This window comes from Pteropus vampyrus, unplaced genomic scaffold (assembly GCF_000151845.1).
Source record: "Pteropus vampyrus isolate Shadow unplaced genomic scaffold, Pvam_2.0 Scaffold80, whole genome shotgun sequence".
Classification (NCBI taxonomy): Eukaryota; Metazoa; Chordata; class Mammalia; order Chiroptera; family Pteropodidae; genus Pteropus; species Pteropus vampyrus.
This window is the reverse complement of record NW_011888861.1, coordinates 2,695,734-2,718,204: the sequence shown is the minus strand read 5'-3', so window position 1 is coordinate 2,718,204 and position 22,471 is coordinate 2,695,734. Positions and strand designations below refer to the sequence as shown.

General features: G+C 36.7%; 1 protein-coding gene across 1 annotated transcript in view; it reads right to left on the bottom strand.

Annotated features, from left to right (window-relative positions):
- The window catches only part of KIF13A (kinesin family member 13A), a 177,225-nt gene that overhangs the window by 94,927 nt on the left and 59,827 nt on the right, over positions 1-22,471 (bottom strand). Inside the window, exon 2 of the mRNA XM_023532273.1 lies at positions 8,566-8,578. Within this exon, the coding sequence (XP_023388041.1) occupies positions 8,566-8,578 (13 nt within the window). The remainder of the gene's footprint in view (positions 1-8,565; positions 8,579-22,471) is intronic.

The following is a 22,471-nucleotide window of genomic DNA, read 5'->3' as shown; positions in this document are numbered from 1 at the left end:
TTTTTCATTGTCTATCAGATTAACATCAGACTCCCAACGTTCTATAAACTATCTACTTGCCTAGTTTTTTAAAACACGACTTCCTTTCATGTAATCTACATTCTAACCAAAGTTTGCACTTCCAAAGACATCTGTGATACTATGAGAAATATTTTTTTGTTCTTCATCCCTGGTTCCTCATACAGAGCTCCTAAGTCCCTTGGAATTCGCTGGGCAATAGAAGCCTCTTTTGTTTTAATGAGGCAACGTGGCTCATTAGTGGGACCCTAGCCTAGATAGCTTCTTGATAGGGGCTAGTTGCCAGAAAGATTAAGCCGTAATTAGCCTAGAACTTTCAGCTACACTCCACCCATTTTTGAGGAAGTAGGAGAGGGGTTGGAGATTGAATTAATAATCATGCCAATATACTGAAGCCTCCATAAAAACCCCTAAATGACAAGGTTCAGAGAGATTCAGAGATGGTGAACACATCCATGTGACAGAAGGGTGAGCCAGCCCAATTCTAAGCTCCTGTGCTTGGGACCTTCCCAGACTTTGCTCTAGTACCTCTTCATCTGGCTATTCATCTGTACCTTTTATAATAAACCAGTAAACCTAAGTAAATGTTTCCCTGAGTTTTGTAAGCCATTGCAGCAAATTATCAGACCTGAGGAAGGGGGTCTTGGGAAGCCCTGTTATATAGCAAAGTCAGATGGAAGTGTGGGTAACCTAGGAACCCAATGCTTACAATTAGTGTCTGAAGTAAGGGCAATCATGTGGGACTGAGCCCTTAACCTATGGGGTCTGTGCTAACTCTGGGTAGTTAGTGTCCGAATTGAACTGACTTGTTGGACACCCAGTGGGTGTCTAAAGAGAACTAGAGAACTGCCTGGTGTAGAAAACCCATACATTAGGTGTCAAAAGTGTAGCTGAATAGAGAAACAGTTTTAACATTAATTATTGTTTCTGTTCCTCACATACATCTTGCTTCCCATCTCATATTTTCTGCCTTTTGAAACTCTACCCATGCTCAAACCCCACTTTTAGCTATGAAGCCTTTCTTCCTCTGAAATCACAAAGTACCAAAACAATGAATGGTGATGTTTATCGTAATGTATTTTCTATTACCTACAGTGCTATATATGTTTAATCTTCCTGACCGCATTATGAATTCTAGGGCAGGAAGTGCTTGAGCCCCACAAACTCCTCATACAATGCTTTTCACAACTGTTCTCAATTAATATTTGTCTAATTAATGACATTTGAATGGATAAGTAAAAATGATATCTAGGAAAAATGCACAACAGGAAGGTTATGCTTCCATTGAGTTCATGTAGCTGTAACACTCATGGACCCAGATATAAAGGCAGAAATATAAGGGATGACAGTAGAGCAGCTGCATTTACTGGGTAAAGACACAAGCAAAAGCCTTAGGTTGTATGCTGAAAAATGTTCTGTTCTCAGCCATGTGTTTGGACGGAAACAGTGCTGTCCAACAAAAATATAATACCAAATATGTTATTTAAAATGTTTTTTGTGAACACACTTGAAAAATAGAGACAAAAATAATTTTAATAATGTTTTATTTAACCCAATATAGCCAAAATACGAATCTTTTTTTTTCCTTGCAGTAAGTATTTGACGTCTGATGTGTACTTGACACTTATAATACATCTCACTTGAGACCAAACACATATCACATGCTCAAAAGCCACATGTAGTTAGATGGCTGCTGTCCTGAACTCATCACATTTGAGGCCAACACTTAGTTTTCAGAAATTCCCAAATCAAAAGGGTAGAGGCCACAGAAAATGATGGCAGTCACAGACTGCAAAACAAGTCTGAAAGAAACTGTACTTCAGAAGACATGAGCTGTACATAATAAGGCTTCTTTTTTTCCAAGCCATTTTTGTAAAGCCAGGTTTTCAATATATTGGTATGCCTCTTTAAAGGCTATTTTGCTATAATCTTGTTTCTTCTGTTCATGATTTTGCCAACAAATTATGTAAACAGAAAAGGAATTAAACACCTTGAAGTTCAGGAGTGCTTAACCTCACTTGTAAATAAAATTAAGAAAAAATTAATGTGAATTTAATTAACTAGAGAATAAGTGTGAGTATCCTCAACACCACCATCACCAGCAGCACCACATATGAGTGCCTGGCTTCTCAACTGTCATTGGCTCCTTCCTCCTCTTTCCACTCACCAGAGCAGGATGAGTCTCAAGGTGCTGGCCTCTGTTCTCTCATGTCTTCTATTCCACTTAACCTTTCTTCCTTAATAACGTAACGGATGTCCCTTCTTTCACCACCGATATCTTCCTCACAGGAATTTACCTGACCTTTCTAGGGCAGAGACTGCAAACCTTGTACAACCTGCTAGATATCTATATCAGATGCTTTGCCATCATTTTCCAATTTAACCCACTCCAAAACTGAACCCATCAGCTTCTCCCTGCACCAAACTAGCTCTTTCTTCTTTGTTCCTGCTGAATTTTCAGTCACTCAGTTTTAAACTTCAGAGTCATCTCTAACTCTTCCCAAGGCACTGTTCCAGGGCTGGCTTTTATTACCACTTTTCTGGCATTTTATTGAATACCATCTCCAGTCTCCCCACTGATCAAATAAAATTCATTCTGTGCTCTGCTTTTAGATTAACCTTCTGAAAGGGAGCCTCAACTAGGCTACTGCTTTGCTCAAAATAGATGTTTGAGAGACTAAAAGTATCAAGGTCCAAGCCTGGCATCAAGGCCTTCTGCAGCTGGATTTGGTTTCAACCTTTTTCCAGATGTGTCACCCAGGACTCCCCTTCATCCACTGTTAGTCCAACTCTATGGCTTGTCATTCTCTGAACACAGTCAACACTCTTTTCTCCATCTCTTGGTACATTTGTCTATAATCAAATGACAAAATATCTGGGGGGGGTTTAGTAAAAAGGTCATTATTTTTTTACTAAGTATATCCTCAGGTATTTAATGTTTTTGAAACTACTGTAAGTTACTGGGTTTTAGTTACATTTTCTTTTTTTAATGTTCATTGCTAGTATAATTTGAATTTTAGCCCTTTTTTCCTGCCACGTTGCACTTGTACAGTCTAGGAGATTATCTGTAGATACCTTAATGTTTTCCAATTATATGACACTGTTTGTAAATAAAGATGCTTTTGCTTCCTCCTTTCTAATCTGAATTTCTCATATTTCTTTTTCTTGCCTTATTCTACTGGTTAGGACCTTCAGTCTAAGCTGAATAGATGTAGCTAGAACGATATCCTTGCCTTACTCCCCCCCATCTAAGGTGACAAGTGATCAGTCTTTTACCATTATGATGACAGCTGCGGATTTTTAATGGATGTTCTTTACCATGTTGAAGACATTTCTGTCTACTGCTAGCTTGCTGCAAGTTTGTATCATAAATAAATGTTGAATTTTGTCAAATGCTTTTTATCTGCATTGACTGAGATAATCACATGGTTTTTCTTTTTTATTCTGTTAATATGATAAATTACATATATTTTTTCATAACTAATGTTTTGTTAAAGCAGTTTTGGGTTACAGAAAAATCAAGCAGATAGTACAGAGAGTTCCCATATATCGCCTTTTCTCGAGCATCCCCCAAGAGTTTCTCTTAATAATTTTTAATAATGTGCATTAGTGTGTTAATTTGTTGTAATTGATGAACCAATATTGATGCATTATTAATAACAAAACTCCATAGTTTACATTAGGTTTCACTCTTTTGATCTGTGCAATTCTATAGGTTTTGATAAATACATAATGCATATATCTACCACTATAGTGTCATATAGAATAGTTTCACTATCTTGAAAAATCACATGCTTCACCTATTCACTCATCCTCTCCTTATTCCTCCTTGCCATCACTGATTTATTTTCTTCTCTCTGAAGGCACCCAAGTTTGCATCCAATTTGAATTTGGATTTAAAGTGGATCCAGCATATTGGAAGTGCTGGATTTAAGATAGCTATTATTAACAGTAACATTAGAAATAGCATTCTAAGAGTACAGTTCCAGGACAGATATAAAAAATGTGAGATGTTCCCTGCATAACAACTGGGTAGCAATAGTGATAACTCAATCAAATATAAAATGACAGCCTCTGCTTTCTCCTACCTTAGAACATTTATTAAAATGCAGAAAATCCTTACACATAACATTGCAGGGAGGTGATTATTATTATTTACTATCATCACATAATTAGACATAATTTCAACAACTGCTCAAACAGACTACATGACAAAATATTCCTTAGGAAAACACAAATTAATGACAAGAGAATCCAAGTTGGTAGTGAGATTTGTAAAGTCCAGTGGACACTTTCCTTTTAGGGTCAGGCCAGACAGGAACATCAGGATCATGGAAGATCATCTGGGCCTTTTTAAGAATATGGAATCATGGCAGAGAGTGTTCCCTGGCTAGTCTCTAGCAAAGTGGCTCTGTCCATTGGTGAAGGTGCTTAATAATATAGCTGGACTGCTAAACTTTTGAGTGTCCTTTGGCTCCAACAGATCTTTCTTTTATTTCTTCATTCATTCAATAGTCATTGTGTAGCTGCCATGTGCTATGGGCACTGGCCCAGGTAAGCCATTATTTTATTTTTTTTACAGTAGAAAAGAAAAGTTTTATTAGAAGGTAAAGTATACTTCCAGACGTGGAAGCAGGCCTGAGCAAGAGAAGCGTGGCTCAAAAGGCCAAACCATTAATTTTTTAATGCCTTTTTGGTTCTGCCTTTTCCAGAATATCATACAGTTTGAATTATGTGGTATATTGCCTTTTTGGAATGGCTTCTTTCACTTAACAAAATGTATTTAAGATTCCTTCATGTCTTTAATGGCTTGATAGCTCATAAAATATTCCATTGTAGGGATGTACCACAGTTTGTTTATACATTACCTTATTGAAGGATTGCTTCCAGTTTGGGGCAATTATGAATGGACAGAAGTTTTCAATTTGTTTGAATAAATATTTAGAAGCACAATTGCTCAGTAGTATGATAAGAATATGTTTAGCATTTTAAGAAATTTTGAAGCTATCTTCCAAAACGGCTATACCACTTTTCATTATCATCAGCAACAAATGAGAATTCCTGTGATACATGTTCTCGCCAGCTTTGTATTGTTAGATTTTTGGATTTCAGTCATTCTAATAGTGTTATCTCGTTGTTTTAATGTGCAATTCCCTAATGACATATAATGTGGAACATTTTTTTATGTGCGTATTTGTCATTTGTATGTTTTCTTTGGTGAAGTGCCTGTTCAGGTCTTTTAATTGGGTAGTTCATTTTCTTACTGATGAGTTTTAAGAGTTCTTTGTATATTTTGGATAACACTCCTTTATCAGATTTGTTTTATAAATATTTTCTCCCGGTCTGTGGCTTTCTATTCAATCTCTTAACAGTGCCTTTGCAGAATAAAAGTTTTTAGTTTTAATAAAATCCAATTAATCAATTTTATTTTTATGGATCATGCTTTTGGTGTTATATCTAAAGTCATCACCAACCCACAGATCTCCTAGATTTCTCCAATGTTATCTCCTAGAAATTTATAGTTCTGCATTTTATATCTAACTTTGTGATCCACTGAGTTAATTTTTGTGAAGGGTATAAGGTCAGTATCTAGATTCATGTCTGTGCATGTGGATGTCAGTTGTTCAGTACCATCTGTCTCTTCGATACCTCATTTCAATATTTTCTAGTAACCTATCTTCTACAGTTATTTAATTCTCTCTTCAACTGGATCCATTCTGCTACTAAATTCTAACCTTAAGTTTTTAATTTTGGTTTGGGGTGTCAAGGTGAGAACTTCTATTGGATTTTTTCCAAATTTGTTTTGTCATTTTTTAAGACTTCTAGACCCCTCCAACAATCTTATATTTTATTTCTTTGAATATAATAAGCATAGATAGATATTTTTAAGTTCATGCTTAAGTTTGAACATCGAAGCATCTGTAAGTTTATTTCTACTTTTTATTATTTCTGCTAGTTCTTGTTCTCATTGCCTTGTCTTGTTATGTACCTCTTTATCTTTGATTATGTGCTAGACATTGTATTTTCAAACTATTTGTGCAATCACTAGAGACAATATTACATTTACTTCTGCCAGGTGCCTACGGGGATCTGCATTCTAGTATTAATTTGATCCAATTTTAGTTTGAGATTGTCTAGATCACACAAAGATCTTGCAACCACACAGCAATCCATGTGAGGACTGGTTTACTTCTGTTTTTATACACCACCCAAGGCTGGGTCTCAATCCACTTTGGTATAAAGAGTTTTACCAAGGACATCTCCTCTGGCAGACCCTGAACTTCAACATTTTTGTCCCCTTCGGTTCTTTAGGTCCTGCAAGGATGTGAGAAATACTGCTCTAACTTTTAGCTTCTTTTAACTAAAAGGCATGCACCCAAATACCAGTTTAACCTCTCTAAATTTCTGCCTTCTCTTGGATCTTGGTCTGGTAAATTCCTCACTAATTTGGTACTTCTCCAATGCCTTTAAGCATAGGTTTTGAATATACTGTCCAGCCGTCCTCAGTAATGCAGAAGTCAGAAGAGGTCCCTGCATCCCATGAATCCAAAAATATTTTGCCTTTGTAGCCTTTAACACAATTGATTTTATATTATATTGTACATATGTTCCTTACCCCACCTCCATTAGAATGCTAAGATCAGGTCTGATTCATGTAGCACTTGTCCCCTGCCCAGAATAATTATTTCTTAAATTGTACCAACCAGTCTTTTCTGATGCCTTTGCTAATTATTCATGTCAAAATTTCATTGAAGTCATTAAAATTTTATATTTTATATAATCATTAAATGTACTTTTCCCTTTCTCATTTGCTTTCAATATTTACAGTTTATACAAGAAAATGTCTTATGTTTTAGTGTTTTTTTAAACAATTTGACTCTATGGTGTTACTTATTTGATTTCAAGATAATCTTCATACTTTCCAGATGTGCCTTATGGCATATGCACATGCATGCTCACACACACACACAAACATGGTGATTTTATATTCATTTTATTTTGAAAATTTCATGACACTTCTTGGGAATTACCAAGAGGATACCTAGTGAAACCACTAAGCTATATATACTGTACAGAAAATAACTAGAACATTTCTGGATATAAAGCAGTTTGTGGTTTTTTAAATGTGTTTTTGTGCCTCTTTTTCATTTCAGTGCTTTTCCATCACTAAGTAGTCACATATGGAACTGCTTAGGATTTCACTGCCTTTTTCTGTGAGGAAAAAATTAAATATATTAAATATATCAAAAGGTTGACAGTCTGTTCAGAAACTTCTAGGAACCAGCAAGAGAAGGAAGAACTACTTACTCACATCTTTCTGAGCAGCAGAAACACCTTTTTGGTTGCAAATTTTAGGGACTATATCCACATCAGTAGTTGCTCAGAGAGAACCTCATAATTCCCCAGGTTTGGGCAAGATGCCAGTGCTTATACTTCTGTAATGGCATATATTTTTTCTTCCTTAAAATATCTCATACTATTTATCTGATGTGTGCCTTCCCTGCTGGAGTTGTTACTCTTAGTGCCAAGGACAATCCTATGTTGCCTTCAATAAATATAAAGGATTGCACTTAGCATTTTAATGAATTTCCATACTCCAAAAGCTAAGTTAAATGTTTTCTCATAAACCCAGGGATGAGTAAACCTAATCTATTCTGGATTCCTTACCCTCACCCAACATGTCTTAGATTCTGACCACACAATGTTTGTACGTGTACCCTGTCCTGACTGCATCTCAGAAACCAAAGTTAGAACCAGCATGACTGGTCCAAAGCTGGTCGAATTTCTCCTTCCTTTAAGCACAAAGTGTCCCTTTGATATCTAATAAAATGCCCACTGGTAACAAAATCAGTCTTCACTTATTCAGGAGTTGGACATTCAGATCCTCTGCTTCCCATATTCTTTTTCCCCACCTACTAACGAATTTTTGGGCTTTTCACTAGCAAACATGCCATCAAAGGCTGGCCAGAGCAAGGGGAGTAACTCCAATTAGTGGACTTTGTGATTAGCTAGAAACCTTAGTGGAGCACACAGAGTTGGTGGATGGTTGGAATACTATGTAAAAGTTTGGAGAATTTTTCTGATGATATCAACTATTCTTTGGAGGACAAAGAAAAGATAGTTAGTCCAGTTTATAGTCATAGCTACCACACTATCATTCTATGATATTACCATTTTTGTCCTCCCATTTTCTAGGTGTTGACATCATACAGTCCTAGCTCCTCCACCCACTCAATCTGTTAATTAAGGACATGCTATTTCATTTCTTTGAGCCTTTCATAATCAACAAAATAGAAACAGTAACCCAACAGGACCAAAGCATTAATACCAAGAATGAAATTTATAAAGGTGCTTTCTAAATGTAGAGGAGCATTCTAGTTTAATATCATTATCAACATTAATTGTCCACAGGTTAGGTTTTACACTAGAATGCCAATATTTCTTCTCAAGGAGAAAGGTGTTCCACATGTGTTACTGTGATGAACAAAATCCTGTATTTTTACACACTTAGCCAGTATACATGCCAAATTTCATATCAGTGCTTACCTTGGGAGGTTTCCTTAATGATGGAAACAAAAAGTTTCAGCAGCAGAAGTAGAGAGGGTTGTCAACACAGCACATCAGAAGGAATCAATGAAAGAGAAAAAACATAAGAGAAATTTAGCATCACAATAACAGTGACCTGAAAGATATTCTACTTCACAAAGATCAGAAGCCAAATTCACTTCACTGCTTGAAGTGATAAACTCTTATATTTACTCAAAAATATAGTATAGGTACTATACTATATTCAGAGATATTTTTAATAATTCTAAAAATTTCCAACAAAAGAGCATAAAGAATTGCTGTAATCACATTGTGATCAATTACTTTTAAATCAATTTGTATACTTAGATTTTTATTAAATTGTTATTAAATATGTAGATTCATTATGCAAATAAATATATATTAAATATGTATTTCTTTTGATAAATACTATAATTTATATGGAATTTTTACCCATTTAAAAAATCATGGTTCTAGCTGACAATTTTCACATATTTCAACCCTGAATAGAAATTTAAAAGCAAGTTACATCTTTCCCCCATCATCAACCACACATTCACTTTTATATGTTAATATCTCAAAAATGACTAAAATTACACCAGAAGAAAATTCTGAAAAGGAAATCATTTTGAAAGTAATAAATTATCAGGATAATTTGCTTTGTATATGTTTTCCTTTACAAAATTAAGGTGCTAAAATATGATTTTTTATGGTGTGTGATCCTATGACAGCTCTTGGCCTTCCTGATGTGGTTATTCTTAATGAACCTCCAATATCATCAATTCATAAACTATAAAATTATTGTTAAATAGATATGGGGGAGTTTTCCTTGTGGCTTTAATTCTTCTTCAAAAAGAAAAGAATCATGAGATTAAGAAAATGGATTTTCCAGGGCAGAGGGCATGGAAATCAAAAGGTGCAAGAACAAGCAGCATGGTGCTTTTTCTCCATCATTGAGTCCAACAGAGCTCTGAGGGCCCCAAACAAAACCCAGGGCTCAGTGGTAAGGAAAGACTGTCCATGGATTCCATAGTCAAGTAGATAACTCAAAACTTTTAAATCTAGGTAAAGAAAATCATAACATTCCTCTCATGATGAAAATGCAAATTCGTATTCTTGAAATTCTATGAATTAGCTGAAAGAAAATGAGGCCTTATGTCATTATCTCAACAGTTGTGCAAAACAAGAATGTGATTTTTTTTGTCTACAGGATTTACAGAGAAACTCTATCTAGAGAAACTGGTATCTCTGGCTGCTTCCAAACAAGTCTCAACATTCTGTGTGTCTACCCTTTAGAACAAGATAAACATTTATAGCTACTATAATAATAAAAAAAAATGCATGAGTATTTTTAATTCTAAGAAAGCCATAGATCTCTGCTCTGCGCAAAAGCTTGAAGTTTGTGCCAAAATATTTTCCTTAAAGGGAACACTGATCTGGAAGGCATCTGTTCTGAGAAGGTAGAACAATATTTGACTAAGCCTTCTCTTACTTTGCTTCTTTATTTTTAAAAAGCCATTTAAATTTACTGCTTTATTTAAAAAAGGAAAGAAAAATCACTTGGATTTACACTAAGGCAATCATGAAATAGCATAGGCCAAGTTAATACAATATACATTTCATTTCACATTTAGTCTACGATGAACCAAGTAACCTAATGGGGGCAGAACATGCTAAAAGGAATACCAAGGATCTCGTGTGCTTCCTTTATGCCTCAACTGGACAATTGTCATCATCAACATCAAAAACAAGTGCTGGTTTGTAGCCAGTAGTACATTTACCTCCTTAGATGTTCAATACTAAAGTTCTTTATTAATATTCCAATAGTTTTCTTTATTCTCTTAGAAAACCTATCCTATTTCAGCATTAAATACTTGAAAAGTGTATCCCTTTCACTTAGAAAGACAGCACATAATATGAGAATGTCAATATAATTCTGCTACCATCTTTTGTGTTTCTGACTAAAGACTGTTGAGAATAAATGGACATTGAGCAGCAGGGGCAAAAGGGAAGCCACTAACTTTATCTGCTACTAATCAAATTTGCTTATCATTTATTTTAGAACAAGGATCCTTCCTACAGAAAGCAAAGAAGGCCATTTAGGGTATCACAACAGTACTTCATTAATGGCTAAACCTTTCTTGAGGTGTGAATCAGGTAATAAGCAACTAGGTCATCCTAATTTAGGGCCACAGTTTACTGTCCCAGTCCCCAAAAGCTACAGTTCATTGGTAGCTGTGAAGAAAAATTTTTCCAATATGAGTCATACTGATACTCTCCCTTGAAAAAAAACTAATGTGATATTACAATATAAAGATAAAAGTGTTCACAAATATGAAATGGGATGAAAAATAAAAACATCGATCAGAAACATAATCAATATTAAATGTATACTTTTAATTATGGCCTTTTGTCAATTACATCAACAAAGTTTTATCAACAAAGAGTTCTGTCTAACTCTCAGTCAAGTCTAACCAACTGCTGAGATATCTGTAAGGCTCGATTACAGAAAGTAGTACTAACCCTGCCTAAGCAAACATCCAGTGAACTACAAAGAATATCCCTTCACGCAGACCAAACTGACCCACAGATATGGGCTTGACTGATGACTCAGAGCATTCCACGGACTCTTGGCTTAAGGCTTGTATACTCCTGACCACTCTCCACCCTCTCATTCATCCTCAAAAATGTCCTGTTTTTAATAACGTGAATCTCTGCAAGTTATCAGAGTTGTGTGTGTGTGTGTGTATTTGTGTGTGCATGTGTGTGTATTGCAAAGAAATAAACTGAACACAATCTGACATTTTAGAAGCCAGCAAAGTAATGTTTCTAGGTCCCAGGATTTGGGGGTAAAAAATAGGAGGTACAGTTCTACACCAATAGTAGCTCTATTTTCCAAAATACCAAAGCTACTTCCCTTTTCTCCAGGACAAGGAAGTCAATGGAATGCTTCAAGTCACCCACACCATGTGTATTCACCACCAATTCATGTAATTGCCATGTTTTTATCCCACTTTTGTCTCCCTGCTCTGCCTGATTAAATTTTTCTATTAAGACCCAGATCAAGGCTCAATTCTCTCAATTCCTCGCAAATTGTTGAGACCACCTTGGTCTTCGGCCCTCTGATTCTACAGTATTTCTATGGTCGACAAAATGGCTTAGCACTTACTGGCACACATAAAGTCTTATGGCCTTCACTAATTCTGTCTGTATAGTATTCGACTCTTAGGTATCCTTAAAATTTAAACCCCTCAAAAACAGATGCCATGGCCCATGCTAATTTCATGATCTCTAGGATCTATGGGATTTCATGACCAATCCCATATACTCATATAGGACTAAAAACACTACAAGAACTGAGAAGTAATGGTTTACATTAGTGAGTTAAACATAATCCAGATGTAAGGATTTACTTCGATCACCACCACAATCCCACGATCTCACAATTTTGGGGCGAAACTGATTGCATTTAATAACAGTGAAGCCTTCAGAGATTGTAAGAAATTGTAGACTATTTCTGATGTTATTCAAAAGTAATTATTTCTCTAGACCAGCATTACACATAGAGTTCACTGGGATGCTAACAATGGTCAAACCCTCAAAAGCTTCTGAGAGCGATTACGTTCAGAAACGGAAGTTTAGTTTCATGAGATTAGAGAAGATAGATAGATAGATAGATAGATAGATAGATAGATAGATAGATAGATAGACAGACAGACAGACAGACAGACAGACAGACAGATAGATGTATAAAAGCTCTAGGAAATAATACTATAAAGATGAACTGAACCTATTTTGGGCCAGGTCTTGAAATGAGGAGTCGGATACTTAATTTAGTAGGTAGTATAGACTTGGAAAGTTTAACAAGAGAGTGAAAAAAAGCAGAATAAACCACATACTACAACAACCATAGAGAGCTGGAGTTCTTTCCCCACATCTCACACTGAAAGACTTCTGGAGTCTTTTGTCCATTATTTACAGCCTACTGAGAATCTAGATGGTCAAAAACTGTGATGTGCACAAGCCCTAACACCAGATAATGCTTCAAGCGACATGAATGATCAGTGTCTTCTTCTGAAACACAAATTCCACTTCCATGTATTAACTATTTTATTGACTGATTATTGGAAATTGCCACAACCTATATCTGAAAGGTATACAGCTAAGTAGCATTTGACTCCCGAAGATTATTCTAAGGACATGATCTTTATGACACCCCTGATGATCACTTCCCCTTAAAGAATTAAACCATGGGTCACCTAAATTGTCCAAGAACTCTGTTAACCAGCAAGTACTTGTTGGGTACTGATTTCCACACTGAACATTACAGGTGCTTTGAGAAATATTTAGAGGAATGAGGCATGATTTCTGACCTCGAGAAGCTTCACACCCTAGAGAGAAACAAGTACATGAATATTAAGTGGATGGTGATAAGTGTCATAGCACAGATAGAAACAAAGTGCTATATTCCATCAACAAATGTTTAACAGCCACTGTGTGCTACTTTGTTGAGTTACAAATATAAATTAGACATGTTGTCTTTCAGACAACAATAAACTGACTTTATACACACATATTACAATACAATGTGATATGGGCAGCTATGGCCCCAAAAGAGGGCAAGATCAGGAAAGACAGTAAGTCTCTCGGAGGAGAAAACCCCTAAGCAGAATCTAGAAGGCTGAATAGAGTCACCAAGCTGAAAAGGCAAAGAAGTGGCATCCCAGGAGAGGGAATTGTTTGTGCCAGAAGCATCGGTGTAGACAGCCCATTTAAGACCAAAGAACATTAGGACTGTTCTGTAGCCAAATTCATAGAAACAGACAATGGGACACAGGATTATATAGGTTTGGGGTTTTGTCAGATAGGTGGGTATTAAAGTTCATTTCGCCCAGCACTTATTAACTGTAGTTTGAAGATGAGTTTATATACTTGTTTACCAACAAGTTAACATATCCATATATTTAGAACATATAGCAAGCACTTTTATGAATGAAAAAAAAAGTAGAAGGGATTATATACCCATTTTGAAGAGCCTTTAAACCCTATCACAAGAATGTAAATGCCAAAAAAATTAAATTCCTTGAAAAAAGCTGGTTTAAAAACTTTAAAGAGAGTCAGTAGATTGTAATGCTTATAGGAAATATAGCAAAATTTTCTGACCAAGTGAAGAACAGTTCATTCAAGGGAAGTGTTACCAATAAGAGCAGACTTTTAACACCAATATATCTAGCTTGCTTTGGAAGAGTATGTGTTCTAGAATCTACTAAGTTTAAGATATATGCTCAATATCATTTTAAACTTGCTTTTCTCCTAATCCCCCTATTTCCTATAAGACTTGGATCTTGCCACCTATGGATTTTGCTAACTGTGGTGCTTTTCAAGAACACAATCTCTGTGCCTAGCAAGGGGCTACTACGATCAATAGGAAGACCTGATAAAACATGGGCTGGGAAGAGAAGTACATAAAGTCAGGAGGAAGATGACAGACCGGAAATAAACAGCAACATAAGAAACTCATGGTCTGGATAAAGTCAAAGAGCAAAGATGCTGATTAGTCAATGAGTGAGATAATATTTCAGAGGCAATATGTTTCAAGGCAGTAATTCTAAGTTGGTCACAGCAGTTATGTCTGTCTGTGAAATGGAATGGATGATCATTACTTTAATTAACACTTATGGACTTCTAACTATGTTCCAGGTATGTTTGTTAGTTCTACCTGACTTCATACATCTAACATATTTGATAACCCTATAAGGTTCCATTTATTATCATTTTTCAGATGAAAAATACTGAGATAGAAGGTACAGAGACTGCATGACTTGCTTAAAGTCACATAGTTAATTGGCAGCAGCATGACGATTCAAATCTGGGCAGTCTCTGGCTGTAGCATCTCCCACTCTTAAAAGCTACAGTATGTTGCCCTCTTCAGTCTACAAGAATTTAGTAAAAGCTCTTTGAGCCTAGGTTAGGATACTGGACAACAATCTACGTGGATGATTGATGATATGGATCAGATGGGGAAGAAGGAAATGATCACCAACAGAGAGGGCTATGAATAAAGCCATAAAAATGTGCATGAAGATGTGTGAGGAGCAAATCCTAGGCAGGCAACACCTGAGACAAAGTTGGACAGTACAGGAAAGACAGCAACTAAAGTGCAGATAGCACCGAGTACCACGCTGACTTTGACTTTTTCCAGAAGCACTTGCCATGAATGGCTTGTACAATGAGAATAATTAGGAGGGTGTGATTGAGGCCACACCATCGGTGAGAGCTGTCCTGATGACCCTCTACTTGATACCCACCACAGCCCTCACGGTATGAAAGTTGCCACTACAGCAAAGGCAAGAGAAAAGTAGGATGGAAAGGAGAAAACAGAAAGATGATTTAAAGGCAGAATCTGATCTGTAAGACTTGCTGACTGATGAGCCCCTACTCAGCCTCCCCACTGCACCTACAAGGATGGAACAACTGCATGGTGTGAATGACTTCATGCAGTACTTCCATCACAGACTTGAAAACGGCTTCAAATATTTTAATGTTTAATAGGTTGTTGAGTTTAAATTTTTAATTCCAAATGCATCTATAATTTTAAAAAATACTAATAATCCCCAAATTCCTTTAAAGAAAACTGGTTCTTTTAAAAATTTACTTTTCCACTTACTCGCTCTCATTTTCAGTAAAACTCAAAAGAAAAACTGAACTAATTTTATATTTGTGGAAAAACTGTGGTTTGATTTTTGGGGTATATTTGGACTACATACTTCTGGCATAAGTAAATTTGGCTAGAATTTCTATAATAAGTAGTATCAGATAGTGGTTTAAAAATTCATGATTTAGAATGAAACAACTCTCTAGTTCTGCCATCATCTAGCTATGCTGACCTTGGGCAAGTTTAACCCTACTGAGCTTCAGTTTCTCTGTGTATAAAAAGGGGATAGAAAAGTATGCTTTTAGGACAGTTGAAGAATTACATGCAGTGGCAAGGGTAACACTACATACCATTAGCACATAATTATTGCTTAATAAATCTCAGATGCTATTGTTGTCATTACAACAAATAGCTCTCCTGGATGATACACGCAGAACGTCAAAATAGCTCAACTAAATTCCATCTAGGAAAAGTTAATTGGAGCTAATGAATGAGAGCACATTTTTTGCGCAATACAGAAGACTTATTTTCATTAAGAAATGAAGGGAAACATCATGTTTAAAATATGCTATTAAACAATGACAACAGATGTAGATAATTGTGGGAGCGCACTAGTGGATATATGGTATCCATTATATGGATGTCATTATTCTCTTTAAAAAAAGTTAAAGATGCTCAAAATGTTTTCAATGTTCAGAAATCGGTTTTAGAGAAAAAAAAAATATTCCAGCATAAAAGTGAATACGTAATGTTCATGCCAAAGTGTCCTTTGTTGGGAAGATAAGAATGCCTGGGAGGGTCAGTGGCAGTAAGGACAACGTGTCAGCAGCAGGGCTGCTAGCTCGGGCCTGGGAGGAGACCCCATTCTATTTACCTTGGCGATATACCTTAAAGGGATGTATGATAAAATCTTGAGGGAGAAAAAAATGCTTACTATGTTGTCAGAGGCACAGTGATTTTTGACTATGAGAGTACTTCTAAGATATGGGTTCTTCCCTTAAAGAAAAAGTGGTTTTTAAGAAAACAGGTACAATAAAGGGAAAGAATAGAGAAAGAAAAAAATTGGAAATAAGTAGATAAACATGTATAGTTGGACACCTTTTATAAATTACAATATTAATTTTTTTAGCAAAGAGCCAAGAGCAGGTGCACAACTGCAAACACTTCAGGCATACTTCATCAGGCTGATCATACTTGACATCTGGTCCCATTTAGTGCTATATGGGTACAATAAAATTCCCGTGACAGCTGACAAAGTGGCCAGAGAAATAGATTTAAATTATAAAGATAGTCTTTATTAAAAAATGGCCTAATATTTAAAATTTTGACATTTATTTTCTCAGTCAAGAAGTAAGTAGTGGTTATTCACCATATCACTAGCTGAAGAACCTAGAAGCACTGTTTAAGGATTTGAAATGTCGACAATAAAAGGTCAGAGTCACCATCAGAAACAGAACGCAAGAGAGTCAACAACTATTGGTTCCTTTTCCCAAAGTGACACCTTGAATTTTCAAATGAGTACCAAAGAGCAGAATCACATTACCAATGTAAGATATGCCCAACAGGCCAGGATGGACATTAATAGTTTGACAGTTTCACTACTGAAGTCCACTGGAATGAATGGTGAGACAAGGTAATTTAAAAAAAAAAAAAAAGGCCATTCTGTTAGTCTCTGTCCAAAATATTTTCTGTATCAGCTTTACAACAGACTCAATAAACTTCTTAAATAAAGAGCAAAGTCTTACAATTCCCACTAGAGGTTTCCTAATTAATTGAAGTTTTATAAATTAATTTTATTTTAAAGCTCTGATGATCCCCAAAATGTCTGAGTTGCAAGAGTTTGTAAATGTAATACAAAATTTCAATGTTTTAATCATCATTTTCTTTCTGTACAGTTGTGTACGATCTGTGTGCCACCTAGCCAGACTCAAGTTTAATGAGTTTAATGATGAATCATGCCATCTCCACTGACTAAGCAGGAGCCCACGCAGTGGTGACCCTTCTATCTGGAACTGACTGCAGCACTCGTGTTGTATACTGAATGGCTTATAGTCAATGAACTCTTGTTAAAGGACCTAATCAACCAATCTATGAGTTATCAATCTCTCCTAATATCAGGTTCATCTCCATTATGACACTAGCAACTGTAAATATGCTTCTAATATTTTGTTGGCTAAAAATATTAAATATTGAATGTCATTCAGGTTGAGCCTAAAAATCTAATACTCCAACCTTAGAGAAGGAGAGAGGGGCTGGAGGTTGGACCAATCACCAGTGGTCAATGATTTAATCAATCAAGCCTACATAATGAAACTTTCATAAAAATCCTAATAGATGGGTCCAAAGAGCTTCCGGGTTGCTGAACATGTGGAGGTGCTGGGAGGGTTAAGCGCCCAGATAGAACACAGAAATTTTGAGCCCCTTTCCAATGCCCTGCCATATGCATCTCTTCCATCTGGCTGGCTGTTCCTGAGTTGCATGTTTTTATAATAAATTAATAATATACTAAGTAAACTGTTTTCCTGAGTTCTGTGAGCTATGGTAGCAAATTACCAAACCCCAGGAGGCCATACTGGTAATCTTCCACTCACAGACATTGGTCAGAAGCCCAGGTAAGAACCTGGGACTTGTCACTGGCATCTGAAGTGGGGGTGGGAAGGAATCCTATGGGACTGAGCCCTTAACCTGTGAGATCCGATGCTAATTCCAGGTAGAGTGTCAGAATGGAACTGAATTATAGGACATCCAGTTGGTACTGCAGAGAACTGGAGAACTGGTCTGTGTGAGAAAATCCCTGCGCATCTGATGGCCAGAAGTACTGAGAGTAGAGAAACACAGAGTTTTTCTCCTTTATAGTGGTTACTACCTGGACGAAATCTGGAAAATCGCCTAGTCCCATGCTCCTCACAGTGTAGTCTGAGGATTGGTGGGGAGTCCATAAACTGTTTCTGGTTCTTGAGTAGATAAGAGTCTCTCCAGGGCACTGGCTGCTCTCACTTTCCTTTAGAGGTAAAATGCCACCACTCTGTCCTCCCCCAACATTTAACAGTATCTGTCTCTGATGGAATGGAATTTAAAAAGAAAAAGAAATGGTCCTTCTGAAAGTTTTAACACTGCTGCCCAGAAGATCAAACAGAAGTTTCAGAGGAAATTTTCATTTCTACCTGGTTAATAAAAATCAACTGGTTAATTAAAAAAAAAAAAATTACAATAAAATGCAAAACTTGAGATGAATATAAGAGTATATCTACAGTAACTATCAATCCAACATTATAATGTTCATATGGTCTATACATCTTTCCAAAATTAAAATGAGTACACAAAGCGAATGGAAATTTTTACAAGTTATATGACATTATTTTATGTAATCACTATCCATCAATAACAGCTTTCCTGCTTCTTTCCCTAATATTGTCAAGGAAAGTAACACATGAAATGTTCCTCCAGACTAGCCAGTGAAACAGCCAACTACAGTTGCAGGCCACAGGCCCTGGGAAGCCCTCGGGGAAGTGTCTCTGTGGAGGGTTCTCCAAGCCTCTTCATGAAGCTCCTGCTCCTAATCACCATGACTGCAATACCCAGTCTGGTGAAGCTGGCAAGATCTCACAGTAGGTTAACCAAAACAAAACTGAGCACAGAAAGCAGGGCTCTTGTGCAATTTTCATGCTGTGTCTTTTAAAATATCATGCGGTGAGGCTTTTCAAAAATGCAGCACAAAGCACCAATTCTTGATTTTAAATCAAGAATTAAGAACCTTTGTGATGCCACTCTTGAGCTAATTCTTAGTCTATCTGTTCCTGCTAGACTTGACCCCAATTAATATGCGGTTTGGAAGTACCATACATTTAACTATCTGGTTTTATTCTTATTTCCAAGATTAGTTTTTCATTTATGTTATAGTTTGTACCTTGATAGCATATACTTATGACGGCATGCTTATGATCACATAAACATTTAAATTTCCTGCATTAGGGAGTCAGAAGCAAACACGATGCAATAGCTTCATAAATGCAGGGGTATTAGCTGAATCATCTAGGAGAGGCAGACAAAGGCCATTTATGATGGCCAGTCCAGCATGGAAGCAGGAAGCAGAAGCCAGACTGCCAGGGTCCCATTCTTTCTAGTGACATGAACTTAGATGTGGTATTTAAGCTCTCAGTACCTGTATTTCCTCATAAGCAAAAGAGTTGTTGTGACAGTTAAATGAATTAATATATGTAAAGCATTAAAGGTATTAGGGTAACACGGGTGATTCAAAATATTCCACTTTCAGCCATTTATTTTACCTATAATCTCCTTTTTTCCATTTGCCATAGAAACAGGTACTGTTGCTGATGCCAGATGCTTGAGGACTTTGAGAGCCCACTAGACCCTCCATCTTGAGAGCTGTGGGACCAAGATACTCCTGACTCAGCAGCTCACATATGCTGTAAGATATGTGTGCAGAACCATTTAACTTCAAAGTCACATTGAATCAAATCACGAAGGCAGGAACATTACAATTCCAATCAATTCCATTTGTGATGCGAAAGAGATTTTAGGAGGCACACTAACTAGGCAGGATGGCATTTTTCATCCTCATCCCCAATAAACATGGGAGCTACATATGAGACCCTGCCAATAATGTGTTTATGACAAGAGCCACACCAGTGGTGACCATTCATGGCTATGTTATCCTCTATATTAGGAAGCATGAGATGAAAAACCTGCAACGTGGACAACAAACCTTGAACAGTTTGATTCCAGAGCCCAGATATATCTAAAAGCATTGGCAGTATCCATGGGTCGATTTTAAATTATATCCAGCCGCAGCACTGAAAAAAAATGAGCTATCAAGCCATAAAAAGACATGAAGGAAACTTCAATGCATACTTACTAAATGAAAGAACTCACTGTGAAAAGGCTACATACTGTATAATTCCAATTATATGAGATCCTAGAAAAGGCAAAACTATGGAGAAAGTAAAAACATCGGTGGTTGCCAACAGTTGCTGGAGGGCGTTGAGGGTGTCGAATAGACTGAGCATAGAGAATTTTTAGGGCAGTGAAAATACATCGTATGATATAATGATAGATATGTGTCATTATATATATATTTGTCCAAATCCACAGAACGTACAACAGCAAGAGTAAATCCTACCTAATGTAAACTATGGACTTCGAGTGATGATGATGATTCACTATAGGCTCATCAATTGAAATGAAAGTACCACTCTAGTTCAGGATGTTGATAATGGGAAAAACCATGCATGTGTAGAGGCAGGGAGTATATATGGTAATCTCTACCTTCCTCTCAATTTTGCTATGAACCTAAAATGGCTGGTTAAAAAGTTTTGATTTAAAGTTTTTTTTACCTAAGCAAAAACAAAAAAAAAAACCAATAAAAAAAACATATCTAACCATACCACACATGTAACTTCCCTACAATGCCTGTCACCATCCCAGTGCAGAACTGACTACTGCTAAGTCTGAGACTTGAAGGTACCTGAAGGTTCATGAAGGTTCATGAAGGTTCATGATCGCTAAGATAAGGTTGCATTCATGCTACAAACTCCTTGAGGACAGCTGCCACATCCAAATCATTTTTATTACCTCCATGCCACTTAATAGCATTTTCTTTGCATGTACTATTTACAGTGTTAAGAGAATGAACAAACAAATCTTTTCCCCACTAGGCAAACTCAGAAAATGGACCCAATGAACATCACTATGATGGAATTCTTGAGAATTAAGTGTTCTTCACAAAATTGTATAGGAAATTCATTATTTGTGGAAGGTATTTAGAGATTCAAAACAATAGGAAAGTCCAAGTAAATTGACAGGTGAAGAAATGTCCAAGGTATGAAGAAGAGGCATTAAGGTTAGCAGATTCTCCTTCTGATAAATAGTTCCCAACTTACAATGGTTCAGCTTATGGGTTGTTGTTTGGTTGTTTGTTTGACTTTATAATGGTGTGAAAGTGAAACACATTCAGTAGAAACCATACTTTGAATTTTGAATTGTGATCTTTTCCCAGGCTAGTGATATATGGTAAAATACTCTCTCATGATGCTGGGCAGCAGCAGTGAGCACAGCTCCCAGTCTGCCATGAGATCCTGAGAGTAAATAACTGGTACTTTACAGTGTACTGTGTTGCCAGTGGTTTTCAGATATTGTGTTTTGTGTTTTCACATCTCATCACGTCTATAACATGCCCATTTGTGTCTCCTGCTTCTGATGAGGGGAGGAGGGCAACAACTCTTGAGATGACACTCAAGATAACTGCCTAACTGTACATAATGTAGGTGTTCTGAGCATGTTTAAGGCAGGCTAGGCTAACCCACAGTACTTGGTAAGGTTAGGTATACTAAATGTATTTCGACTTCCGATTTTTCAACTTAAGGTGTGTTTAGTTTACTAGGACACAACCCCATCATGAGAACTATCAATAAAAGAGCAACCATAGCACTGCCTTAGCAAATTTAGTTCACTCCTTCAAAAGGCATCAAGAAAAGGTGAAAAAGCTGTTCAACAGACTAAACTCATAATCTCAATTGGAACAAGTTATTAATAAAGCCACCATTACTAATCCAATATTGGAATGAGCCAGGTCAACCACAAAGAGAAAAACAAAATGTCCCTCAGCTGGACACTGTACCCATCGCCTCATGGAGCTGCTACAGGGCTTGGTGATACCGTCTCTGAGGAATGCCCTCCCAACACTAGTTCTTTCTCACACTTTCCATAAATGTCACATCCCTGGAGAAGCCTTCCCTGACCTCTCCATCCCGAACTCCCCTGTTATTTACTATCAGTTTTCCACATGGCACACCTATCACACTATGTCAGCATTGTGGCTTATTGTCTATCATGTCTACTTTAAGATAAGCTACACCAGGGTTATGCCAGGTCTGCTTTGCTCATTACCATCTATCCCATGCCTGGCACGTATAAGCATCTGGCCTGGTCACAGATACCTGTCTTTTCCCCACTCTGAGTGTCCCCCAGGCTGAGGCTGAGTCACACTCATCCTGGTTTTTTCCTGCTGGTTTGCATAGAGCTTGATATGCAGGAGAGAATGAATAAACGTTTACTGTAGAAACACACATATGCACAGAAAGTAATCTCAGAACTACATACCAAAAGAATGTTAGATGTCCTACAAGGCCATTTATGACAATCATACTTGAAGGGGAGCCTATTTGTATATAAATACGTAGGTACATTTATTTTACTACTACAGAAAAGTGTTTTGTTTCGTTTTGGTTAACC